Source organism: Phyllostomus discolor, chromosome 12, assembly GCF_004126475.2.
Source record: "Phyllostomus discolor isolate MPI-MPIP mPhyDis1 chromosome 12, mPhyDis1.pri.v3, whole genome shotgun sequence".
Lineage (NCBI taxonomy): Eukaryota > Metazoa > Chordata > Mammalia > Chiroptera > Phyllostomidae > Phyllostomus > Phyllostomus discolor.
Genome location: NC_040914.2, coordinates 36,439,686 through 36,466,573, shown reverse-complemented (window position 1 = coordinate 36,466,573; position 26,888 = coordinate 36,439,686). Strand labels below are relative to the sequence as shown.

At 59.9% G+C, this 26,888-nt stretch overlaps 1 protein-coding gene across 1 annotated transcript in view; it reads right to left on the bottom strand.

Moving 5' to 3' along the window:
- Positions 1-4,240: 4,240 nt before the first annotated feature.
- The window catches only part of FAM169B (family with sequence similarity 169 member B), a 30,942-nt gene continuing 8,294 nt past the window's right edge, over positions 4,241-26,888 (bottom strand). Inside the window, exons 2-9 of the mRNA XM_036012980.1 lie at positions 21,228-21,358; positions 18,544-18,643; positions 15,720-15,805; positions 13,927-14,104; positions 11,833-12,015; positions 9,986-10,117; positions 5,982-6,076; positions 4,241-4,785 (exon numbers count right to left, since the gene is read on the bottom strand). Coding sequence (XP_035868873.1) covers positions 4,663-4,785; positions 5,982-6,076; positions 9,986-10,117; positions 11,833-12,015; positions 13,927-14,104; positions 15,720-15,805; positions 18,544-18,643; positions 21,228-21,358 — 1,028 coding nt within the window. The 3' untranslated portion in view covers positions 4,241-4,662. The remainder of the gene's footprint in view (positions 4,786-5,981; positions 6,077-9,985; positions 10,118-11,832; positions 12,016-13,926; positions 14,105-15,719; positions 15,806-18,543; positions 18,644-21,227; positions 21,359-26,888) is intronic.

The window sequence follows — 26,888 nt, the reverse complement described above, 5'->3', positions numbered from 1 at the left end:
GGATACTCAAAGTGACAGGGACGCAGTCACGTCCGAGACAGCAATGACTGCTGCCACTTCTATGAGTGTCCCCCACCCGGCTGATGTGAGGGCCTGTGACAGGGTGTCTGCCACCCCAGGGGGTAGGGTTTTTTGGGGGGGCGGGGGGGCACAGTGCATTGGGAGGGAGATCGTAAGAATCCCAAAGAGCTTTCCTGCCGCACTCTGCAGGCGGTGTCCCCTCTGGTCTCGGCCTCCTGGCTGCACCGTGTCTCCTGGCCATGGCAGTGAACCAGGCCCCGGCTCACGACGGCACCTTGAGATTTCACTCGGGACTCTCTGGTGGGACCCAGGGAGGAGGGAGGCGGGAGCCCGCAGTAAAGTGCAACATCGCCATCTAGTGGCCACGTGGGGCAGCTGCAGAGGTGCGAGCTGGGACCCAGGATTATGCATTCTGGGAAAACGAGGTCCCCACACGACTTTGGTCACTGCACAGTGGCACAGCCCCCGAGCGCCTCAGCTACCACAAGGGGCCACCGCTGCCACGTCATTGAAAAAATAAAAGGCCAAAACACGTGCAGAGTTTGAACCTACGCAGCTTGAGTGTTGATGAGGGCCTAAAGGGGACGCAGGGACGGGACCCTGGATCTCCAGGGCACCTGGAGCTGGGCCCAGGCCCCGCGGGGCTCAGGGCCATCTGCCTGCCGGGCCAGAGCAGCCCCTGGGGTGCCTGCCTGCTCCCTGCTCATCAGCAAAGCTGTCCTGGAAAGGCCCCCTCCAGCAAGAGAAAAAGACTCTCCTTTTGGGAAGAGACCCCACCAGGGCATGGGGTATCAGACCTGAGTGGCATCAGTGTCACCTGGAGGGCCTGAGAAAACCAGGGCCCCGGGTCACCCCAGAGTTTCTGGTCCCTGGGCCTGGTGGGGAGTGGGGGGGGGGGGGGGCCAAGAATCTATTTCTATCATGTCCTCTCCAAGACGCTAAGGCCCCACTCTGAGGCCTGACTCACGTTGGCCCCCGAGGAAAAGCCAGGGAGGAGCTGGGGGCATGGGGCAGCGGGAGTCAGGGCCAAGCACGCTCCCTGCCAGCACGCACGGGGGACAAAGTCAGACACAGGCCCAGTCCTGCACACGGCAAAGATTCTGGGTCCCAGCGCAGCACCCGGCCATTGAATGAGCTCCGGACGCCGACCATCCACACTCACCAAGGGCCAGATTCAGGTCGCCCCTGCACCAGGCGTGCTGGTGGGTTTTCCACAGCACTGGCACAAAGACTTGTGTTAGGGCAGTTCACACTGGAGATTTACTGGCACGCGTGGGGAGCTTCTGCACCGGCACCAGAACCAGAGTGACTCCCAGGCTGGGCCACTCTCCCGGCAGGCGGTCCTGCGCACGGGGAGCTCAGGCAGACACCCAGGCCAGTGAGGCGGCTCTAGGTGACGGCGTGGGTGGAGCCGGACCTCGCAATGCTGAGTGAATCGGCCCAGAGCCAGAAGGATGGATGGCGTATGCATCCGCGACGCTGAAGAACCCAACACTGTCGGATTCACGAAAGCAGGGGCCAGGCAGGGCTGCCAGGGGCTGGGGGAGAAAGGTGGGGGCTGTCTCACTGGTACCACGCGGCAGCCGGGCACGGTGAGCGCGTGCTAGAGGTCTGACGACCACGCAGTGCCTGCGGCCGACACACTGCCGAAGTTTCACGACACTTACATTTTACAAACAGGACAGGTGCTAGGCGTCCTTGCACGAATCCAAAGCGGCACGGGACACTTTTGGAGACGACAGGTGTGCCTGTTACCCTCACTTTGTGGTGACGTGCGATCACATGGGAGTGATCACATGGATGTGCGATCACATGGGTTCACCTCACATGGGTGTGTGCAACTGCCCGATTCAGCTATGTCCATCACCTGTACACAGTAAATGCGTGCAGGTTATCACACATTGGGTAAACCTCAATGCGGTTGTTTTTAAAAGCGAGAGAGAACCAGCCAGAACAATCTCCGGTTTCTCTGCGCCCCGACGCCGAGGGGAAGGACAGAGCGCATGCAGGAAGGACGGAAGCGAAGACCGCCGCCCTGGTCAGCAGCGCACTGGACGTGGGTGGGCGTGGCGGCCCCTCCCCCCTGTGTTCCCCTCCCTCCGCCCACATGAGGCGGCCAGAGCGCTCACCCTGGGGGTCACCCGGGGGCTGACGGGTCTCAAGGCCTCCCACTGCAACGGCAGCGAAAGAAGGCGGGTGCACCTTATGGAATCGGTAGATCCGTGTCCGTATATTTTTTACAGGCAAGCCTATGGGTTTGATGAAGAAATTAGGGAAACTGGAATCTGTCTGAACTTGTAGACTTAGAATAAAAGCTAAACATGTTTCCCTTAAAAAGAGAGACAGACATTTGAGCCCCTCTGAAGAGTGAGTCTCAACTGTGTCGCCTGCCTTGTCGCATCGGTGAAACTCCGCGGCTGGGGTGGCAGGGGTGGCAGCCGAGTTCTGTGCAGAAGCCAGTCAGCACAGGGGCGTGGGCGCCGCTGTGTCTGTCACTCGTGAAACGCGGTTTCCAGCTACAAGCAGAAACCTCCGCCTGTCTGGCCTCCCTGGTGGCTGCAGAAAGACAGGCGACCGTCCACTGCTGGGGACACCGCGAGGTGCTGCCGACCCAGGACCAGTGGGCTTTGGTCTGTGCAACGCTGCCATCGTGTGGCCGCCTCGGGGGTTTGCCTTGGAAAGCGGCCCCGGGGACCTGGCCGCACTCCCCACAAGTCTAGTCTAAGATCGCTCTTTCCTGCCACCAGCCAGAAAAGGGGCTCATGACACAGAGTAAGAGGCAAATCAAGCTCAGTGTTGCCACCTGGGTCTGAGTCTCCTCCTGGGAGTCTCTGGACACTACTCAGAACGGGGCTCCAGGCGCACGGTGATTCCTCCTCTAAACCAAGAGCTTTCTAGCCAGCCAGGGCTGGGAAGCCCAGAATGGGAAGCCCCCACCCTGGCCTGGCCTCCACCGCGTCCTCTGCCAAACCCTGGCCCCAGCGTTGGAGGCAGCCACAGCCCTGGGCCCCGAGCCCTCTCCACGAAGGAACCCAGCTGCAGGGAGCCCGTGAGGCGCAGTGTGAGGGCTCCCCTGGGGGATGCCACGAGACCGCTCCGGAGCCACAGCAAACAGGGCCGGGAAGGGCCGGAACTGCAGACACCTCCAACTCGAGGACCGAGGGCCCCTGCCCGTCTCGGGCACTGTCCCTCAGCTTCCCACAGTGCTACAGGCTGTCCCGGCACCGCGAGCAGCACCCCTCACCCGACTGTGATGACCACCCTGGGTACCCAAGGAGCCACCTGCTCGGTGCCCGCCTAGCACAGCTGGCGTGGACCCCCGAGGCGGCAACAACGAGGGCACGCACAAGAGTCAATGCACGCTGCAGCCGCCTGCGCACTGCCAAGGGCCCCTGCCGGGGAGCACACCTGCGTGGGGCCATAGGCAGCTCCTGCCTGGTGGGAAGCCCCAGAGCACCCCCTGCTGGCTCTGTGCGGTCGCCCACACGCACCTCCAGGAACCTCCAGGAACCTCCAGAAACCACGCTGACACAAGGGTTTGTCGTCCGCGGGAGATTCTTTATTGGGCAGACACGTCACCAACCCCCGAGACGCTCCCTGCGGTTCCCGTTCAGGTGAGCGCAAAGTGGCCATGATGCATGTGGGGCAGCACAGAGGTCGAAGCGCACGGCCGCATCACACATGGCGCGCCTGATCCACAGCGGGACGGATGGACGTATGGGCAGACGGACAGATGACTGCACAGACAGGCAGACGGGTGAGTGGGTGGCTGGTTGGACAGATGATGGATGGACAAATGGACAGCAGCTGAATGAACGGGTGAACAGATGGGTGAACGGATGGGTAGACAGATGGATGGAGGACAGATGGGTGGACACATGGAACACACGGACGAGGGAATGAGTAGCAGGGCCCGGGGAGCGTGGTCCTTGGCTTCACTCTGAGTCCCCAGCGGCGAACGAGCACATGGCCACGGCAAGGCTGCGGGATGCGTCTGAGAAAGGGCAGGCTGTGTCACATCCGGCTCAGTCACATGCAGGACACCAAGACGCTACCAGGGCCATCAGCCCAAACTACCCTGGTGGCTCCCCCTCTGCACACGTGACGGCTGAGACCCTGTGGCCCGCCCGGAGCACCCTCTGAGGCCAGACAGCTGCAGCGAGAGGCCAGTGGTGTGCGCGCCAGGCAGCCCCGCCCTGCCCCACCCTGCCCCGCCCTGCCCCGCCCTCAGGAAGCTTCTCCACGGAAGGGGCGTGTCTCCCTGGAGTCCCCCGAGTCTGCAGTCTCTCAGCAACCTCGGGGCTGGAGCGCACCCTGAGGGCTCTCTGCTGTGCAGACCCCCCAGGCGCGGCCCTCCCTGGAGCTTCCTGGGCTGAAGAACGGCTCATTCATGCAGTTCCTATGCAGGTGTCCAGGTTCATCCTGAGTTACGGACACCAGATCAGGCCTGACCAGTGGGCTTCTGGAGTCTGAGCCTGGGAAATATATACTCGCACCTCAAAGGTCAGAGGAAGACACAGCAAGGACAGATGGGAGCTCAAGGTCACACAAACCCACGTGCCCTGCGCCACAGGGTGGGCCTCCGGGAGTCAGGAGGCAAGTGCTTCTGCCACGCCCCCTGCCGGCCGCCACCTCCACCCACTAGGCCCTCTTCCCGTCCAGCTCCGCCCGGCAGCGTCTCCCGGGCAGCTCCGCTGCGGCTTCTCCCACCGCGCAGTCCTGATCTTCCTTGGCCTCCTCCGGTTCCACGCCACCGATCCTCTCCTGAAATCACAAGAGAAGCTACAGAGCTTTCCAGGGAACGCTGCTGAACTCCTGGCCCGCCTCACTTCGAGGAGCCAGCCAGCAGGGGGCGCCGTGTCTGGTGCGTAAGCAGCTCTGAGCGCATCTCCGCGGGTGGGAACTGAAGGGAGGTCCCGCCCGGGACCTGCGAGCGAGAACAAAGCAAGGAAGCGAACAAAGCGAGGAAGCGAACAAAGCGAGGAAGCGCTGCTTTAAAAGTCGGGCCTCATACGCTTGCGTGAGCTGACTTCTAGACACAAGCCCCTGGGCGTTACATCACACGGGACAGGTGCTTCTCACGTCTTCTAACGGCCTCCGAGGTCTAAAAGCAAGGTTAGGGATCAGCAGAGAGGCAAAGCACGATGCTCTCTGCTCTGCCGCCCAGGAGGGTCGCAGGTGAGCCCGTCTTTCCGCTGGGAACATGCAAGCCCTCCCCTGCTAGGGATGGCTGGAACGGGTGTCGGATGCCAGGCAGCTCTGCTAAAACCCTCTAGTGCTTCCAGCCTTTGCTGTCCGATCTTCTGTCACAGAATGGCCCACTTTCCAAAATGAGCAGTATTGCCCACCAAGTACAACTGCGAGTTTTGGATTTGAAAATCATCGACTCTTCAGGGATTCGAGAGCAAAGGCCCTTCCACGCCAGAGAGTGCGTATTATCGCCATGACCCTGCGGGGGCTACTTCAGAATCATATAAAACCCTGAAGAGCCACATGCCACTGAGAGCCTCTCGGGACCGTCCTTGCCCGTGGCCTGGTCTCCCATCCCTCACTCTGGGGCACACGGCAGCCTCTGACACATGCCATCATCTACCATCCAGACTGGAGGGGCAGAGGGGAATGAGAGACCAGCTTGTTTGTCTTTCCCTGTCTTTTGTTCTGCTGGTCCGTGGCACAACCTGAAACTCGGATTTTTCAGTGGTGCCTCCACAGGGCAGGGTGACGGCTGACCCCCACGCTCCTGGCTTTGCTGGAGCTTGTCTGGCTGAGAGACGGGAGCCTGAGAAGCCCACTTCCACAGGCCCTTCCTCGCAGTGCAGCGCAGAGATGCCGGGCCTAAGCCAAGGGCCGCTACCGCGGGGAAGCCCAGAGCCGCGGTGTGCAGGAAGCCCACCAGGCCAGCACAGCAGGATTACTGAGAACGCAGGAAGCAGGCCGAGGGGACAGGTCCACAGCTGTACCTGGCTGCTTTCCCCACTCCTGGACTGCCTGGGTCCGTCATCCTGAGACGTCTGCCCGGGACTGCTCCCGTCTTCCGAGGGATTTCCTGGGAGAGCTGCCCTCCCTGAGCAAGAGACCAGGGTAAGCAAACAGGGTTGTGGCTCCTGAGGCAGCAGACAGATGAATAACATGCTGGGGACCCTTCCGGAAGCAGCGGTCGCCTGATCCCTGGGACCAAGTGCCATCCTGGGGACCGTCACACTGACACCTCTACAGTGCCCTCTGGAGGACACAGGACATGAAGCGGTGGTTCCACTCAAGCATTTCCGAGCTGGAACGTTTACCTTCTCTTCCCATTATTGGGGCATTAAAAGGAGTCAGCTTTCCGGTTCCAGGCTGAGTCCTGCACTCTGCCCACTGGAATTTTCTCTCACAAGCGAGCCCACAATCGCTCACGTTCATGCAGCCTCCCTCCCCGGCTACCAAATCAGCCCCAACTCAGAACAGGACCGCTGTCCTGACTGCTGCACCTCCCCGCCCCAAATCACCATGTGGAGGTTGGGGGGGAGGGTCCGATCCCCAAAAAAGTGAGCAGTCTCCTGTCTGATTTGAAAACACAAATGAAACACAGTTTTCAATAAAAGAACAAATGCATTACTTAGTTGTTACCTACATACGTGCATTTTAAAGTTTCCTTCCAGGCTTCCCAAGTCAGCAAAATTAGGGTGGCAACAACTGTCTGTAAGTACTTAAAAATACCGGCGCGCTTGCGTTCTCCCTTGGCGTTTCCACGTGAGACAGCGGGAGCGCCCCCGTGCGGCTCCGCACGGAAGTGCAGCCTCAGGAATGGGCTCAGAGCTCTCGGCCCCACTCCCTGCAGCCTCTGGCCCCTCGGACAGCGCCTGGCGCGGAATTAGTGGTGACTCATCGAATGAAGGAGCAAATGTTTGAATAAATGAGTGAGTGAGTGAGTGAGTGAGTGAGTGAATGGATGGATGAAGGAGAAAATGCATAATAGAATGAAGTGGATAATCCATTCTCATTGTTCTGTCTTTCCTGAGGTATGAGGTTGTTTTTATGTGTTACGGACTACAGTATACTAGCAGCTAGTAAGTGCTTACTTGTATTTTAGTCCCAACCAATGAAAGTTCAGTAAGTTTTTAAACAAATGCACGAATTTGAACTCACGGGTGCCAGAACCTGAGACCACACAGGTCAAGGGCGAACCACCTTGCAGGAAGCAATAGACAACAATGGCCACTAGGGGGAGACACGGCAACTCTCAGAGACCAGCCTCAGACACAAAAGGCCACCCAGTTTGGAGGGTCTGCTCTGAGCCCTTGCCAGCATAGCCCCCACCCCCAACACCGCTGATGTTGCTGCGCTAGGTACCACCCAACACCAGGACAAGCTGGAGCAAAATTAGAGGACACGGCCCCAACCCCCCACCCCCAGCTCAGACATTTCACCCCTCTTTACAGAGACTCCCTCTGGCTTTCAACATTCAGTGCACACAGAAGAAAAACACTTTTCCTGCAGATGACAATCGGATCTATCAGAAATCCACCTGGAAAGAGAGCACGGCTACAAGCTGAAGGGTGAGAAACTTAACTTGCAAAGCCATGCGTCATTGGTTCGGGCCCCGGCAACACCCCTGTCTGGGCAGAACCTGGACGGCCCAGCAGCGGGCCTCCGGAGAGAGCCCTGAGGTGCGCGGAGCTCCCCGAGGGCCGTGCAGACGCAGCCCCGGCCCCGCCAGCCAGGTTTCAAAGGCTTCCTATGCGGCCAAGCAGGGCGAGAAAAACATGTCCCACAAGCCCAGTAAATACTTCAGGGCCATTATAAGCCACAGACGCTGTCAGAGGCAGGATCGCACGAACTTGAAAAGACTTAATCCACAGACGACGCTGCTTCAAAAATGGGTTGTACAGCGTTTGAAAGGAACACCAACTTCCCTCTGGACTGTGGACCATCCACGCCGCACTTCAGTCACCAGAAGCCGTCGGCCCCGCTGGCTTCCCTGCTTATTCCCACGGCTCGTGGAACCGCGGGAGACCTCCAAACGACACTACGAAGCAAAAGGACTGGCGACCAGGCTAGGGAAGCAGAGCAGCTCCAGAAAACAACCGTAAGAATAACCGACTCATCAGAAACTGAAACCAAACTGAGAGGCCCCTTGAGAGAGACTTCCCAGGGAGAGGAGACCCCAGAAGCTGCACTGTCAGGGGGCCCGTGGGAACATCTAAGGGGCCGATCCCGCAGATTTCCGAGCACAGAGGCGCAGGCTAGAGGCCGCTAACCAGGGAGTGCGTCTGCAGCTGTCGGAATCGGTGCAGGACACAGAGCTGCTCAGCTGGGGCTGCCCTGAGGGGTTACACATGGCCCCCAGCCCAGGGGAGGCAGAGGTGGGGGGGGGGGACTGGAAACTGGCCCCGATGTACACAGGGAGTGAAAGGGCAGAGTTTTTTTAATTGCAGAGCTTTCATAACCTAATTGTACCCTGATTATCATGATGGCCCTTCTTCCTTCAAGGGACTCATGCATGCTTCTGGAACATTCTCTCTCCAAGTCCCCTCACTGGCTGACTTGAAGGGAACTGGTGAGTCTCAGGGTGCACTGAGTGACAGCTCAGGCACCTGACTTCGGTTCAGTCTCCTCTGATCAGACGCACCAACTCCCAGCTCCATGTAACCGCAACCCACCCTGTGCCCTGCAATTCTCAAGGAAAAGCCAGTTCCCCGATTATGTGAGAACATGCTCCCCTTCAGCCTGTGTGGTTTCCACATCATCCCACACCCTGACAGGCAGGCCATCAGGGCTTCCCATCCCCGGTCAAGGAGCTGCGGCCCCCGAGACACCAGGCGCGCGCACAGGGCTGCAGGCTCTCTGTGAAACCCCACACAACCCCCAGGGCTGGTCAGCTGGGTGCAGGGGCCCCTGGACGGCCCGCCTCCCTGCGTTTCTCACTCCCTGTGCCACAGGGCAGGTCAGGTAGGGGCCTCATTAGGATTGCGGGCCCAGCCCTGCCACGGCCTCCTTCCCAGGTGCCTGGCTGTCCCACTGACAGCTGCAGGCATCTGAAGAGCATGGAGCCTTCTAGCTGAAAGGCACCGTGGTAAAAACCGAAATGGTCACTGTTATGATCATTCCACTCCAAGGCCCTCTTCCCTGTCGCTGACAAAGGCAAATCAGGTGGGGACAGCACCGAACCCAGACAGGGGCTCAGACGCCAGCAGGCGAGGAAGGCCGGTGCCCGCCCCTGGCCAGTGGACTTGAACTGCTGGAGTCTCCCAAGCCTCCTCAAGTGTGCACCCGCACCCGCAGCCGCAGGGTCCGCCCCTCCCGCCGCACCGCGCCCCGCCCCGGGCCCTCCCCTTTAGGGCGGAGCTGGCCGCATCCCTCCGCAGCGGGGAAGAGGAAAAGAGCGCTGTCCAGGAGTGACCTGGACACCCAGAGACAACCGCCCTGCCGCCCTTCGCCACCCCCTGGCTACCGGAGGGCCTTCCCTCCCCCGCCTGCCGTGGGACCCACCACGCCAGTGCCGCCTATCCAAACCCCGCCGGCAAACGCCATGCTGAGGACAGCGCATGTCTGAAACAGGGCTGCCCCTGGGGACAAGGACGTCCCCGTATCCTATGCTGCCCGTGAACAGGGCCAGCTGCTCATTTGCAGAGCGCTGCTCATGGGATGCGGCCACTATTCTCCCGGAGGACAGGGGCGCAGGAGGCCAGCTCCTCACAGCAAACCCTGCATGTCTTTCCAAGCAGTGTTGGTACCTGCCCCCTCCCTGTGCCAATCCCCTTCTACCTGTCAGCAGGGCGCCTGCAGGGGAGTCAGACAGAGGCGTGCTCAGGAAGGGCAGGTGGAGGGGGTAAGACACCACCAGCCAGGTGTCAGCCGATCCTGCAGTCACAGCGAACCTAGCACACCTGCAGGGGCCCAACTCGGTCCGCAGGGATCAACCTGCGCCCCAGTGACCCACAGAAACAGCGAGACCAAAGGGCACTTTCGGACGCCAACTCACGGTCTGGAAGTCGTGACTGTCCCAGCTGAACCTTCAGCCAGATGCTGTCCCGCTGGCCCCAGGCCCCCGGGGGCTCCACCTCCCACAGGCGCCCCCGCTCCTCTGGGTGGGCCGACAGGAACTTCCTGCAGACTGAGGAGAGGGGCCCTGCGTGAGCCCAGCAGGACGTACACCCACCCCCCCCCAACCCCACACACAGTCTGGCCCACCAGGGCCTCCACTCCGACCCGCGCTACACGGCTACACGCACGCCACCTTCCCCGCCCTCTCCTCCCCACCCCGCGCCCGCCTTTCCTCTACCCCAGTCCCTCCGCTCACTCGGGTGGCCGTAACTCAACCCCACGGGCAGGCGGCTGAAACAAGAGACACTCACACTCGCTCCCGGTTCTGGACCATGGAAGTCCAAGGTCAAGGTGTCTGCAGACGGCCACCTGCGCACGTGCCCTCGAGTGGCCTCCCCCTGAACCCATCTGTGTCCTTACAAGGCCGTCTTCTCAGCACCCACTGCGTGGGGCCTGCACGTACCTACTGCCTCACTGAACCCCAACTGCCCTCGGAAGGTGCTGTCTCCACGCAGGAGCACACCGGGGCCGGGGCCTCACCGTAAGTCCAGAGGGGCCCCCAGTTCACCCTGCAGCATCGCCTGCCCACCTCGGGCCTTGCCCCTCCACCCCCGGGGGCCCTCCCAGCTCATCCTCTGCAGGCGTGCCCTCGGCCACCACGTGAGCACCTCTGGGAGGCACTGCCCCATGTTCGGCCGACTGGAGGTGCTCCTAGCCCCACAGGTGCCCACGGACCCCATCCAGCCCTCTGTGGGCACATCCGACCTGGGGCACAGCGCAGAGGGGGGCCTACAGGGCTCGGCGCTCAGTGTTTGCAAGGAGCCAGCCGAGCTGGCGGAGTGCTGGACCAGAAGTTCCGGTCTCCTGTCCGGACAAATGCAGCCTCAAGCGCAGGGAGAGCTGGCTTCCATTTTAGACTCCTGGATGACTGACTTGCAGTTTTGCAACACCCAGAGCACCGGTCCCCAACCGCCAGCCCCGGCTTCTCGAAGTCCGGCACCCCTGACACTGCAAATGTCACAAGTGTGCCTGTGAACACCCACCTACGGGGCCCACACTCCATCCACATCCCCCAGCAGCTGCCCCGGGGTCAAAGGATGCTCAAACTGGTGGCGAGGTCAGCTCCCAGGTGCACTAACCCCAGGGTGGAGCCACCCAGGCCCTGGGCACCACTGGCAGGAACGCCAGAGGCCCGGTGCTCGGGGCTGGTTCAGCAGAAGTGGCCTGCACCCAGGTGGGAACCCTGCTCGGAGCTCCCAGACCCCTGTCCCATGCAGAGAGGTGCAGCTGCCCGCCAGAAGTCCCTCAAGCGTGGAGCCCTGGGCGGGTGGCCCTCTCGCCCAGCCGGAAGGCAGGCCTGCACGTGACGAGAGCCGGCAGGTCATCAGCTGCCAGCCTGCTCACCCGCGTACACGGCACTGCCTCCCCTCAGTCCCTGGGCACCCTGCAGCTTCTGGCTCTGCAGGGAAGGTGCTGAGCTGAGAGTTTCAGGTGCAAGGGCAAAGGCACACAGGGACCCAGCAGCGGCTGTCTGGGTGCTGCGTCTCACTGAGACATTGTGGAGCTTTAGTGTCTATTGCATCTAAATTCAATTATTTCTCGGGCCGGGGAAGGGTCGGCCCTGGCAATCAAAGCACCGAGTCCCATTTGTGCCGAAGTGCCGGGAGGTTTCTCCGAAGGAAGAGGAGCGTTCCGAGGGCCTTCCCCCTGCCCAGAGTCGCCGGGGTGCACAGGTGTACCCATCACTGCCTCCCAGGTGCTCCTGCCCGACGCAGGCGGGCTTACCTTGGAGCATGGCAGGAGAGATGGGCCAGCTGACCCCCAGCGCGCTGTCCTCGCGGAAGTCCTCGCAGAAGTCCTGCAGCATGGCCATGCCCAGGCCTCGGCAACGGTGTCCCCTCCGGACAAACACGGTGTCCAAGACAGGCAGCAGGTAGCACGCACCTGTGCCGTTGCCGCACAGGCTGCCTGTGGGGAAGGCGAGACAGAGAGAGACTGCCGTTGGGGCCTGCACCAGCCCACCAGGCCACTGGCACCAGCCCAAGTCAGGCTGGCTCCACACGCCGAACCGCCGATGACAACGCAGCAGAGCGCTCCACACCGCCGGCTTCCCCCCCCAACCCCGCCCCCCACGTTCATGACAACGACCCGCCACCAGACCATGGCGCCACCCGGAAACCGTGCCGGAACGCCCAGACACAGGGTGGTGCTTCCCCCACGGCTCACAGCCCAGCAACAGGGAGGGGTGAAAAGCTCCTCCGTACAAGCCTCAGACACCCCACGCTGCATGAAAGAAGCCAGATGCGGAGAAACGCTGTGCACTGTGTCACCGCACTAACCCAAAAGTCCCAGAAGGGCGAGCGGATGGGGACAGTGGACGGCTCTGTGCAAGCCTGGGGCTGAGTGGGAGCAGAGGCTGACGGCAAATGCGCAGCCCCTTGGGGTGCAGGAAACACCCCAAGCCTGGATCCGGGTGAGGATCACATGCAACTCTCTAACCTGGACAAACATCACTGAACCGTACAGTTTTGTGGGACATAAAATTCCATTGCAATAAAGTGACCTTAAAGGATACAATAAATTGTACTAAAATGCTACTTGAAAGAGACAGTTCAGCGTGGGAAAGGAAATACAGCACATTTCCGGAGGAGGAGCCTGGCAGGCCCTCTCAAGAGGTCAGGGGAGTGTCCCCAGTGGTCACACAGGTGCCCTGTGCCCCCATCTGAGGGGACCCTGTGAGGAGAAGGGCGCTTCACCCCCCTCCAAACACGCACACCCAGGTAACCACAGAAAACAACCTCACGAACCTCAGCTCAGGGAAACCCCATACACACGCTGGCTGACGGGTGCACCCCCGAAGTGTCCAGCTCCGCCAGCCGGCAGAGAGTGAAAGCCCAGTGGGTTTGCAGGCGGAGGGCCCCAAGACCGAGCGCAGCAGACGCAAGGAGACCACACAGAGCGCGTGCGCGGACAAACCCGCCTCGGTCCCCATGTAAATCTTCTGCTCTTTCCGACACCGCGTTGTGCCAAAGAGAAAATGTTTTCAAAATATACGGTGATGAAGCCATGCTATCTATAATGTGTAAAGAATGCTCAAAGCTAAATAAGAAAACAAGCGCTCCAATAAAAAAAATGGGGAAAGTATCTGACAAGACACTTCCGCGGAGAAGACGCGTGACCAGGCGCAGCGCGCAGGGCGGGCGGACGCAGACGGCGGGGACGGCTGCGCGCACGCGGCGTCCGGACGCCGGGCCGCTGCGTCGTACGTCCAGCACTGGTGCTGTGCGCCGACAGTAACTGAGAACAAACCCCAAAAAGTGCAAAACCATGAAAACGAGCACCTGACTGCAAAGAAACTCTGAAGACGACACCAACCCCTTCGGCAGACCCGTCCTAGTCCCCGCTCCACGGTCACTGCTTGTCCCCGCCCAGAAACGCTGTCTGTCACCCCGGCCTGGGGCCCGCCCCCGGCTGGCACGGCCCCGCGCACTGTGCTGAGGTCGGTGAACCCCGGCACCCGGCCTGCCTTTGCGCCTCGGCTCGGCTGTCAGCGATCATATCCGTCCTGGCGGCTGGCGGGGAACATTAAAGAACGGAAATGAGAAGTGCGGTGCTTGCCAAGTCGCTGTGCACCGTTCACCGCAGCAAGGTTTCTACGGAGAACGCGGTGCGGCCTGAGCATCACGCGGAGGAGGGTGCAGCCTGTCTGCAGGAGCACGGGGAAGTGGGGTGCACGGGAAACCCGCACCCCAGGTCTATTTCCACGGCTGCTGCAGCAGCGATGACCGCCATGCTCCGAGGTCCTCTCCCGGCACCGCGTGTGCTCGGTGACCTCTCCCGGGCAGGAAGGCCCCCCGGAGGGCGCCCGCTGCCCCTCACCTTTCGCCTTGGTTGTGTAAAACCCAACGGCCGCACCGTCCCTCCACAGAACTTTAGCCTCCTCCTTCCCGGAGAAAGGTAGAAAAAACATGTCGTCGTTGTCCAGTCTTCTCTCCAGCCTTCCGAAAACAACAACGTTGAGGATGAAAAGCACGATCCTTTCCGCAAACGACTGAACCTTTGAAGGAAGGGGGAAAAAAAAACAAGATGAGAGAGAAAAATCAGGTTTTTGAAGACTTTTTTTGCCCCTGGCGCCGACCCACACGTGGGGGACAGGTGTGCACTCGACGTTGCCTCCGGCGCCAGGGCCATGGCGGGCGTCCACGTCTCCCTGGTGCAAATATCCACGCTGGGTTTTACGTTTAATACGTGGCCTTAAATTTGTATCATCACCATCACCATCATCACTTCTGGCTGTGACTTCTCGGCCTGGGTTGGCTGAGAGACCTTTAGCAACTCACCACCTCCTTGAGCCTCAGTTTCCCCAGCTGGCCAAGGGCTAAGCCTCCCCCCCACCACCACGTGGTGTCTGAAACCTTTGCCTGCTTTTCAGCTACTCTGATAAGAAAAAGGCGGCAGCTTGCAGCATCCTAGCAAATGGCACCAAGTGTTCGGTGCCAGTAAACTTGTTCATTGGCCCAGAATGTAAAACATTTCACCTTTATCTGGAGCCAAATCTGGGAGCAGAGGAGGATCTGTGAAAACCGCCCCAGCGGGCTCTGAGAGGCCCCCCACCCGACGCTGTGTCGCAGACAGTGGCGGCCAAGTCCAGCTCAGACGTAGAAAGCGTGGGCCAGCCACAAAGCGTGATCGGCGTGGTGCGGGAGGGTGTAACTGTCAGCTAATAACAGCGAAAGCTAAGAGGGACGCGGGAAGAGGAAAGCAGACTACATCTGGCAAGGGGGAAGTGTTCCATCAGAAACTGGCTGGAGGAAGGTAGAGGAAGAAAACTCGTCTCATGTGCCTGTTTCATCACGGGGGGTGGAGGGTGGGGGGCGGGGGGAAACCAGCCTGTGACAGGGGCTGAGGCTGCTCAGAGATGTTTCTGAAAACACAGAACTAAGACCCAGTTCTAATCCCTCAATTAGGACCGCTAATTACATTAACAGAAAGAACATTAACAAAGTTTGTATGCTTGTTTGTTTTTTGGTAGGTGGTAAAGAAGAGCTGGCTAAGAAACAAAATGGAATCGAAGGAAGAGAAGGCAACCCCTACGTTCCGTGAAAGGACCGGGGAGCTGGCCCCCCAACGGCCAGGGCCAGACAGACCTCTGCCATGTGGTGCACTCCGTGGGAGGACAGAAGAACCCAAGTGTCTCTGTGCTCACCGCCTGGGCCACATTTTCGGAAAACGTGGGGGTTTCCTCATCTGAATTCCTCCAGTGGCAAAGCAGACTCTTCCAAGCAGTCAGAACTGCAGCCCCTAAGCACCGCCCGGCCCCCCTACAGAAAAAAGGCAGGGACAGCCCCCTAACCGGTCCACCAGGCGGCTGCGCTGAGACATCACCACGCTGGCCAGCTCCCGGCCACTGAGGACTTGCTGGACTGTCCCTCTCTCCCTCAGAAGGAGCCAACCGGGCCGACCCTGCAAGCTCAGACTGCCAGCCGGCAGGACTGCGGGACAGCCCAGTTCTGCAGCGTAGGCCCCCAGTTCACAGAGCTTGGTGACGCAGTCCTGGACACGAATCCCCGGGGGCGGGGGGGGGGGGGCTGCTTTAAATCGTTAACCCGGTGACGGTGCAGCGACTCTGAAACCCCCTTCTGCGACGTCCGCTCCCAATGAGAGCGCCTCACCTTCACCAGCCCCTCTCTGGCAGGGTCCGAGGTCCTCAGCACGTCTTCGGTGGCCCACCAGGACCCCTGCAGGTGGACGGCCATGACTGAGGAGGAAGCCGAGAGAGAGAGATGGTTTGCACGCCGCCCGAGGCCCCCAGAGGCCCGGTCTCAGCAGCCGCTGCCGCTGCTCCAAGGACAGACCCCACGTGGGCAGAGCGGGAGCTGTTTCTGGAGCTGAAGGGTGGGGACGGCACCCACCAGGGCCCAGGGCGGCCACCCTCCCAGGGAGGGGACGCCACAGATGTCCTCTCGGATGGCCCCTGTCAGTCCCAGACCGGGATGCATCCTGACACTGCGGGGCCCGCGGGTGACACGCCGACACTGACAGGTTCCAGGGCGGGGGTTCCCTGTCATTTGGGGCCCAGGTGTGTGTCCCCCGCTTTAGTAAACCCAACACCACCCGAGGGCCTCCACGAGCCGCCCAAGAGCGCCCCCCACTGGAGCTGTAACTCCTTACAACAGACAGAGCCACGCGGGCCCCTGCGGACCCCTTGGAGCCCACAGCTGATGTTTGCGCTCACTCTTGGGGCCGCACTAATGACACCACGTACCCGCCAGGACAGGGCCACTTGGAGGGTCTTCCCTGCCATAAGCGTCCCCTGTGCTCCGACTACGCACCCCTCCACCCACAACCCCTGGTCTCTATGGCTGTTGCTGCCAGTTCACCTCTCCCGCCACGTCCTGTGGTTGGAACCGACCCTGCGGGGACTTTCTGGAACGTGCACCCGCACTGTGGCACAGAGGCGGGTGGAAAGCTTCATTCCCTGCCCCCTCACGGCGGTCTGCCCTCCACCGGGCAAGCCTCAACCCCGAGCTGTTTCCCCTTGGCTCGCAGGATTGTCAGAAGTTCCTGTGATGGATTCCACCAGCTTATCAATAACGAACTAGTACATGGGGCTTATCAAATAGCCGTGATCCTTCTCACTGCCTTCTAACCACACACACACACACACACACACACACGCAGCCCTCACAAGCGTACCTGCCCCGGGAAACCTACAAAGGAACCAGCTACAGGGATCCCTTCCATCCCCTGAGACCACATGCAAACACAGATATGAGGGGGATCCACACAGCTTTGAAGCCACATGCTTCAGGCCACAAAAGAGACATTTATACACTGTGTCCACTTCCAAACACCAGGTTCAAGGGCATGAGGTGTGAGTAACACCTGAGGGGCTTTCTGGAAATCTCGCCAAAGCATGGCTACACGACACGGCCCCCAGCAGTTTGGAAACCATTTGGACACTTTATTTAAGATGCTGTTCGGTAAGGAAAGGGCCAGAGTGAGGCTTCCTGGAGCTTATGCATATGGACTGCACCACATTCTTGAGAACAACCGAGAAATGAAGCACTGACCTAATAGGAAACAGACTCACAAGAGTCAGTCATATGTTGCATTATGCAAACCCGCAGAAGACCTCTCACCGGCATGTGACACAATGCCGAGAGAGGGCGGGGGAGGGCTCTGACGTATGGACGTTTTCCCAGAGCTGGCGGGGGCACCTCTGGGGCTTCCGACCATGCATTCCCTGGGGAGTTCCTGGGGGCACACCCTGGCACCAACCTGTTGTGTGTGCCCACCCTGGGGGTGGGGTCCCAATGTCAAGGCCGTGCTGGAGGCCTGGGGCTACCACAGACCCTCCCCTCCTGGAGACTGAGGCCTGGAGGTGGACGTCCTGCACCTTGACCGGCCACCCCCAGCCTCGGGGCCAGTAGGCCTGCCACTCCCAGACCAGACGGCCAGCTACACGCTCCCCAGGCTGGGCATCTCGGCAACAAGGGAATAGCCCGCCCATCGGGAAGGCTGCCCAGGGCTGCGAGGCAGTGGTTGAGCAGGGCTCTTGCGGAGTGCAAGCCCACACTGACCCGCAGGGGGACCGCACAGTCCGGTGGGGCACCGGGCGGGGGTGGGGGGTGGAGAGCTGAAGGGGGCCCCCTGTGCAAATTGCAGCGGAGGACCGAAACCCCACCCTGTCACCAGATACATCATTTAAGGAGGGCTAGCTAATTATGGGTTGGTTTGGGTTGTGGGGTTTCTTATTTAAAAGGTCATAGCTGATCATTGTGGGGAATGTGTAAAATAGGGAAAGGTGTAACAAGGGTGGACTTTTCTAAATGGGATTGAATTTAAACTGGGACTCCCTCAAGGTCAGATGGGTGTCTGCCTGGGCTCCTGGGTACGCCTGGCTCCAAGTGGACAGGTGGACCAGAACTGTCCTCTCTCCCCACCTCCGCAGACCCGCAGAGCGGAAAGCAGCCACAGGTGGTCTCATCACCACACAGAGGAAGGATGGGTGAGTCACCGCAGAAACAAGCCCCACCCAGCTGTCACCTGCCACAAACCCTCTACCCCGAAGGCCAGTCGCTTGACCGTCCGAGGCAAGTCACTTGACCCTCTGTCCCAGCAGGGGGAGTGGCAGGTAAAAGTGGTCTCTGTGCTTCCCAGGCCTGTGGTGACACTCCAACCAAAGGACTCCTGTGTGGGCAGCCCGTACATGTGGCTAGCGACAACGGCTAACGTTGTCCTCACACGCAGGCCTGAACCCGTCCCTGCGGGCCAGGGGCTGTCCCCTGCCTGTGACACAGAACGAGCCAACGTCTGCTGGGGAACAGAAACAGTGCACTGCTGGGGGCTCTGGAAGCGGAAGCTCGATCACTTCTGCTCCATGTCGTTGTAAGTCCCGCCTCGGTGCACAGCCATCGTCTCCCAGGTATTCGCTCCCGTTCGCTGTAAACACTAGATCTGAGGCATGTTTTAAACCCATGCTCATCTACCCACCTGTCTTGGTGTCCCGGGGACTGACCAAGGCCAAGATTTGGTGCTGAGGTTCGTCGCGATGCACCGAGCAAAAGCAAACGGAGGGAGCCTCGAGGGTGACCTGGAAAACATAATGAGATCGCCGTGTCGTTCTCTCCATGCAGGAAGGGCGTGAGAAATCTCTGTGCAATGTGCCGTCACTGAAGGGTCGCTGTCACACCGAGGGGGACATGACGGGATGCAGGCAACGCAAAATGGAAAACTTGCCCGCTCTGAGCTGCACACCCTGGCGAAGGTGCTCTGCCGTCTCTCACCCACCCGGCCCGCCTGCTCCTTCTCTGGCTCGCCTGCCCTCTGCTCAGGTACGGTCCCACACCCACTCAGGCTCTCCCTTCCTCGTGGGCCTCCGTCTATGACAGCAGAGGGTCATGCCTGCCACACCAGCCTCCACGGTCGTCCCTCGGCCACTCTATGCGTGGACAGACAGGCCTGCGTGTCCAGCACGACAACGCCACTCGGGCCGCCCGCTGCCCCGGCACAGAGAGCCTCGGTGCCTGCTTACGAGTGACAGGGACAAGGAGCAACAGCGTGCTCGGGGTCTCTGACCAATGCTGGGACTGTGCTAGGGTGCTTCTCTCCCACATCCCAAGCCCTCTCTCTGACTGTCAAACCCATGGCTCCCGGGGCAAAGGGCCGGCACATTCCAGAGCAGAAGCTGAGGTGAAGACCAGGGAGGGTATGGGAGAACGAGAAAAGGATGTGTGGGCCGAGTGAGGAAGGTGGGGTGCTGGTGAAAGTTAATGGCAGGCCCCGCGGTTGCAGGGAGCTGTCCCTTCACACATGCCGAGGCCTGCAAGCATCCCCGTGCACCCCCACCCCCCCACCCCCTCTCCCCCATCTTCAAGTCCCCCCAGGGGAGCATCCCCAGCCGGCCCTCCTGCAGCTGTCGTGACGTGAGGCCAGCGCACCCAGCAGATGGCGCTCACGACGCCGTCACAAACCACGTGGACACAGCACCCTGCCGACAGGAGAGAGCCGTGCTGCAGACCGCCTGGTGCTCAGAAAGCCCACGCAGACACAGGAGCCAGGGGGAGACCACGTGAGCGTGTGGACAGCGGCCAGCTGTGGGTGAATTCCTTTTCTCCGGCCTCGGCCACCGTTCCCGAATCGTTTACAATGAGCATAACGCCTACACGACCAGAAAAGTCGGGGAGTGGGACTGCCTTTTAAACGGGACAGGACCGCTGCGAGGCTGAAGGCAGGGTCGATGATGAAAAGAAGAGACGTTTAGGAAGACCAGCGTGATGCGCCATGAGACCGCTGTTCTTGGTGTCTGGGAAAATCTCTCCGGATTCACCAGGAAAAGTCAACTCTGCTGAAAGCCAAAAGGAGGGCCAACAGCATCCCAGTTTGGACTCTTCCAGCCTGGGGAGGGGCAGGAAATCACCACCACTTCCTAACTAACGGAGGCTGTCCCAGGCCTGCAAGGAAACCAAGTAATTGTCTTCATAAAATGTTCTTTAGAAGGGGGGAAGAGGTATATATGGTCATTCCAGCATTTCTAGCACATGAAAATGACTTAATTTTGGTAACTGTCGTATTTTGTTACGTTTTTGCTAATAACATCGAAATTATTCACACGCTGGGCGTATACTATTTTAGGTTTTTAAAAAGTAATGTGACCCATAAAGAAGTGTGACATAAAAGGTGATCGAAACCTCACCCCTAAGTCCTGAAGGGCGTTCGTAACCACAAGTCTCAGGTCACCTAGCATTTCCCACACTCCCTCCAGGCTGCAGCCCCCAGCCCCAGACCACACGCTTGCTTTCCTTTCTGCTTCAGCCGCCACTAGGGGGCGCTAAGAGAGTGCGTGGACAGTGGCCTCCTCTGCAGAGGAACCCAAACACTCGTGGGAGCCGGACTCTTCCAGCTGATCGCAAATCTCAAGGAAGCCACACTATGCGCAGACCATTGTGTTAATTCATTTTGGAACAGCTCCAGCACGGTGACCCGAAACCCTCTCCTCCCCAACCAACTTCACTGCCCAGAGAGCAACAATTTCTAGGTTGAGTGAAATCTCACGTGCACAACAGAAGAAAAACCTTGTCTCTTTCAACAAACCAGCCTCCAATCTGGAAGAAAGGTGCCTGACTCAGGTGCGGCCCCAGACTCACCAATGCAGTCTTATTGGTGCTAAACAACATGACGGCCGCCACTCATCCCAACTAGTATAAATCATTCCAATCACAAAATTCTAGAACTGGGTCAAACCTTAGAGGTCAGAGACCGACCAATGCCCTCATTTCACAAACAGGGAAACTGAGGCCCAGCCAGGCATTATATACAGTATCTCAATTGATTCTCATAACCACAGTACAAGGCCAGCTTTGTCACTGCCCCAGCTGTAGAGATGAGAACACCAAAACCAGAGAGGTTAAGACACTGGCTCAAGATCACACAGCCAGGAAGTGGTAGACGGGGGCTTCACCACAGGCTGCGTGGCTCACTGCCCGGCAAACCCGGGCTCCTCTGCCGGACGCCAGAGCCCCGGTCCAGGATTCCTTCTGCTCCTCCAGGTGGAATCGGTACAGTCTTCACTGCAGAAGGTTTCTCCCTTGAGGCTGTAATAATCTTTCATTAACATCTTACTTCCGAACAAGTCAGATTTTTCCCAGCTCTCCAGCAATGAGGAAGAACAGACATACCTGCTCCCCCGTGGGGAGGGAGAAGACCTCTTCCGTGGGCCGCGTCCCTGCCCTGAGCGCAGCGTAGTACGCCAGGGCGGCTTCCCGGCACCCGTCGGGGTCATCTTCCAGAACGTCCACCGGGTAACCGCCTGCGAGGGGACAGAGAGGGCAAGACGTGCTACAGTCTGACTCTTGTTAAAGGGAAAGTCACTTATTTCATGAAGATTTTTTTAAAGCATCCAAAAGGACACTTGCTGTAAAAATTATGTTCACCTATTTTTTCTTTAATGAGGAAGAGAGAAGCAGAGCAGCAGCAGGCAGCAAAGGAAAACAAGAGACTTTCCTGGTGGCAGGACGGGCACCAGCCCCAAGGAGGTGGGAGGCTGCACCCGGACCCTCCAGTCGGCTGCGGGACCCTCCTTTCCACACCGAGACCAGCAGGGGGCTTCCCTCAGGGCCAGCCACAGCGGCCACGCGCCCCGAGACAAGCCGGTCAGAGCCTTGGTGACTCCGACAAGGTCGAGCTGGGGTTGGGGCGGACCAGCGTGCGTGCACGTGCAGGCGGCTCAGACCTGCCACTTCTCCTCTGATGGGGCTGCTTTCCGTCAGAGTTTACGTGTCCAAGTGAGTGCGACGTGTAACATGACGCATGTAAACTTGCAGCGTCTCTCCCTCATCGCCACGCTTTCGGAGGAAAGTCGTATCCTGACATGATCACGTAAGCTGACAGCATCCAGTTCGGCTGGGCAGTGGCAGTTGGTTTTAAACCCCGAGGTGCCGGCTGGCCTCTGGCGGGCACACCCCCCAGTGGGAGGGGCCTCTGCCGCCCCCTCCCTCCGTGGACCCTGCGTGGGATTCAACTTGGGGTCTCCTGGGGGTGGAGGAAGCTGCTGGAGCGGCTGTCTCCCTCCTTCCTCCTCCCAGGCCCTCCCTTCCGCCTCGCCCCCTCTCAAAAGAGACATTCAAGGAATCCCTGGCTCCCCATCACTGTGGTGAGCCAAGACGCCCCCAGCACCAGTCAGACCTGACCAGGCACAGGCCAAACCCCACGGCTTCCCGAGCCGGTGGACTGAGCCTGCTGGCCTGCCTGCATTGCCTCTCTCCTACCCACCGTCCCGAGGCTCCCGGTTCAGGGCCTCAGGGGCTCCCGTGGTCTCTGCACGTGCCCCACCTCCCGACCACCCCATCACAGGGACAGTGCAGCCGGCCTCCCTGTGCCCCAGTGCCCGCCCAGTTGGCAGTCGCTCCCACGTCCAGGTGAGGACACCAGGCCTGGACAGGAGGGTATGGGGCCAGGCGGTGGCAACGCCGGGGCCTGAAGGCCTGTCTGATTCCGAGACCTGTGTCAAACACGCAGATTGTCGGTGACCCCACGGAAACAGTCTCCTGCACCCACCCCTGAAGGCCCTGTACGTGTCCCCTGCCCCGCAGTTCCCCAGCTCCTCCTGCCTTGCCCTCCTCAGGCCCACCTGAAAGGCCAGCACACCCGGGAGCCTTCCTGGAGCCCGGAGAGGCAAGGGCTCGGGAAGCCACAGAGCCCTGGGTTCGAATCCCAGCTGGCTCTAGGATGGGAGTTAGTACCCCTTCCCCCTGTCCCTGTCCTGCAGGACCTCACACGCCTTGGCCTTGGACTTTCACCGCCCCCCCCACCACCCCAGAAGTGGAGGGCTCCTCCTCTCCTTCATCCCCCGCCCCCATGAAACCCCTCCCCATGCCTTGCCCATTCGGAAATCTGGGCAGTGGCTCCGGTGAGCTTTCTGTTCAAACTGTTCATTTCACTGACCTGGTCAAGTGCCCGTCCCCCCCACCCCCCGCCCACCGGCCCACAGGTACAAAAGGATAGTCGGTGCCCGCCCAAACATGAGAAGGAAGGCAGACTGGGGAGAAGGCTGCGCTGTCCTGGTCCCCCACTGGGCCACACACTGGCCGGTGAGACCCACGTCCATAGCTCCCTTGCTCACAGCGCCCCAGGAGCGCCCACCCCTTCAGGAGAGGTGACACCCGCCGACGCCGCTCTGCAGCTGGCCCCGTGGGAGGGGAGGGTCTCTGCACGTCAGACCCCGGCCTCCAGCCCACGCCGGCGAGAGTGAGGGCTGACAGGGAGGACACTGAGGTCACACTGGCTTGGTTTCCCTGGAGGGGCACAGGACAGGGACACCCCACCCCAGACCACTGGGCCCAGAGGCCTGGCTGCCCCTGGGTCCCCACAGCCTGCCAAGGGCCGCCTGGCCCCGGTCCGGGTGCGCGTGGCCACAGGGAAGGCAGACGGTGTGTTTGCTGCTTGCGCACCACGGCCACGTCCCCGTGGTTCTGCTGCGGGGGTGTGAGGCGCCCTCAGAGAACCTAGTGGGCGGTATCCCGAGGGCGCCCGGGCCCCTGCAGGCTCCACTGCCTGGCCCCGCACCAGAGAGGGGTCCCTCGGGGGCCTTTACACAGGAAGTCCAGCAGAATTGATCCTGACAGGGCAGCATGGGCCTGCCCCTGGGGAGCAGCACCCCAAGGACCAATGGACTCTCCCTCCAGGCAAAGGAGTTCTGAATCTCTCCATGCCCCCATAGCACCCACATTCGGATGCCCTTTGAAGTCTGGAAGCGAGGCCCAGCCCCCTGTACCCCCACACAGGGCCTGCTGCACCCCACGCAGCTTGAGGGACAAGGGGAGGCCCAGACTGAGAGCCTTTTATTAGTGCTCTTCCTTCCAGAGAAGTTCCCCGACCAGTGAAGCTCCTGGCTTCCCTCTGACACAGAACATGCCTGGGTCAGCGCTCTGCAAACCGGGCCAGAGCGAACAGCAGTGGGAAAGGTCGGGGAGAGGGGGCATCTGATGCCAGCCGGGGAGGGGGCCCCTGCTGTTGGGGGAGAAGGGCCCCCCAACCCCAAGAGAAGGAAGACCCCTCCCCAATCCTAAGGAACACACACACACACACACATGACCCTTCCCGCACACGAAAGGGGAAGGAAGCCCCTCACCCACCCCCCGGCCACAGGGGCCCGCCTGGGCAGCACGGAGGGCCCTGAGGAAGTGAAGAAGTTGGGGTGCCATATGCACGGCACACGCTGGAGGCCGAGGCAGGGCTGCCGCCTCTCACTGTGGTGATGGAGGGCAGACCTGGGCGGGGGCTTCCAGATGTGGAGCGCTAACCGGCTCTGAGGGCTTGGCCTGAACAGGAAATACTTCTCCCAGGCCGAAAGCGTGTAATCTTTTCAGTCCAGTGTAAAATGCTTTTATGAAAAAAAAAAGCCCATGGTTGACATGATAATTCATTGCAGGCTGTAAAGAAATGGAAAGCCCCAAACGAACCCCAACTTCAAGGATTCATTGTAAGCATATGTTGGCTGTAGTCACCCAAGAAACAAAAGCATTCTTCTAGGAAAAAATACTTCCATCGTTCCAGATCTTTGTACCAAAGCTTGAGTTCCCGGGGTTGCTTGAAAGGCATGCCACTCCCCCAAGCCAGGCCTGGACCCCCCAAGGACCAGCCAGCCACTGCTGGGGGAGCCACTACTGGGGAGGCGGGCAGGGCCTGATGCTCGAGGGCTTTGCCAGCATCCAGAGGTCCTCCCTATGTAAACAGCAATGCCAGGCAATGAGATGCTCACAGGGGCCCTGCACTGAACCATTGAGGAAGCACCGCTTGCAGAGTATTCTCTCCAAAGGCCACTGCACGGCAAAGATTAGGGAATTCTCTCGTGGCAGCAATGTGTGGATTTTCTCACAGACAAAATGTAATAAAGGCATTTGAAATTTCACTCTGCCCACTCTTAGGACTTGACTGGAAGGCTCTACCCGCTGGTAACTGCGTGACATTGTGTCCCTGGAAGAGCTGGCTGGAATCACGTGATCTTTCCAGTAATGGGGACTGTCATTCTAAAGTTGCAAAAAGGACAATTCTTGCTGACGAAGGCATGTGAAAAAATTCAAGGGTGCAAAATCATAAAATGGCGTTCGGCTTTTCTTATCAAAGTGGTGAAGAGTAGCCATTGCTCGTGCAAAATGTTTTATTTTTTGCTTTTATTTTTACAGAAGTGGTGTGTTTTTCCCTTCAGAAATTCATTTTCCTCTAAGAGGAACTTCTTGTAAGAAGGATCCTCATTGGAGAAGAAACCTGCGGTGGGGGGTGTGGTGCCTGACTGGGGGCTCCTCGGGGAGCTCGGGGAGCAGGGAGGCTGGCGTCTCCGCGGGGAGAAGAGACTGTGGTGGCGACAGCAGGGCACGAGAAGTCACGGAGGGGGTTTGAGCCCTGAAGCTCCGTGGGCCAGGACGCAGGATTGGGCCTGCAGGAAGGACACTCCCAGGGTCCAGCTCAGTGGCTCGGAGTTCAGGCCTAGCGATTCATCAGGGCCCCCGTGTCCAGCGAGGCCCGAGTTTCACTGCGCGGTCCGACCCCCAGAGCCGTGTCTCTGTGCACTTCAGGAGGATGCAGTGCTCACGGACGTGACCTTCACCCTGTGCCCCCAGGGCCTTCAGCATGAGAGGCGGAAAAGCTGAGCACCGCCTTTAACTGAAAGGAGGGCTGCACTTACTTCTTGGACCAGGGCTGGTGGACGCAGTGGGAAATACCCGGATACCCACAGCTGGGGGATGGGGGAGGCGGGGCCTGGCTTGCACCCAGGACCACGGAATCGGAGGTCTGCGTGCCTTTCCCTGGGACTTCCCCCACCGTAGGCCAGCATTCCAGTGAGGGCGCCCTGAGGAAGCCAAGCCCCACAAGCCGTGCAACAGGGAGGGGCCTCGGAGCTTGCTGCTGTGGGGGGCAGGGGGCGCTCTCAGAGGCTGTCAGCAGTCAGGATGTTCACAAATGCTGCAGCAATGGGATTTGCTTAGCTCCACGTCTACATCCCAAACTTACTTAGCTGGGGACCCCTTGCTCCCAGACCCCGACTGGCAGAAGACAACAGCACACACCTTAGAGCGGAGGGCTCTGCAATTCTGCCGGGGTGGGAGGACCCCCACAGCCAAACCGACAGCAAACCCGCCGGGGCCCGGACAGGGGGGCCGGGTGTCAGCAGAGCGGCCCACCACACAGAGAGGCAGAGAACAGAAGGTGAAGCAAAGACTCGCTGGGCTATTTTCGTTGGTTTTTGAAGAGTATCTGATTGCCAAAACATTCTCAGCGAAGAATTAAAAAAAAAAGAAAAAAAAAAGTTGGAAAGCGGAATGCAGAATGTGTTAGAATGTTTCGAGCACAGGAGCACAGCTGTCAGGGACCAGGCAGCTCGGGGGCTGCAGGGGGTGGCGGGGAGGGTTTGTGCCGCTGACTGACAGGCGGCCTTTTGCTCTGTTGCTACATACTTCGTATTGGCCAATTTGCAGCTTGCCGCTGCCTTGGCGGGCACCAAACCCCTTGGCCCAGATCTGAGGTGGAGAAACAGGCAGATGACTCTCCGTGCCGCCCACACAGAAGCATATGCAACCCTAACTGCTTCCGATTCGAAGGTCTCCCAACCCGAGCTCCGGCGGGTCTTCCCGTAGGCGAGGGACGCAAAGATGAAACCATCTTTCCCCCAGAATCATGCAAAAGGGTAGGAGGTGGGACTGAAACACGCTGTTCCTTGCGGGTGCAAAGAGGTGCCACCCTTGGGGACGACTGGGGGGCCCTCTTTGGAGAAAACGCATTCTCAGATGTCTGTTTCTGTGATAAATGGTGACAGAAGAGGGACAAAAGGTAGGAAGGTCAGG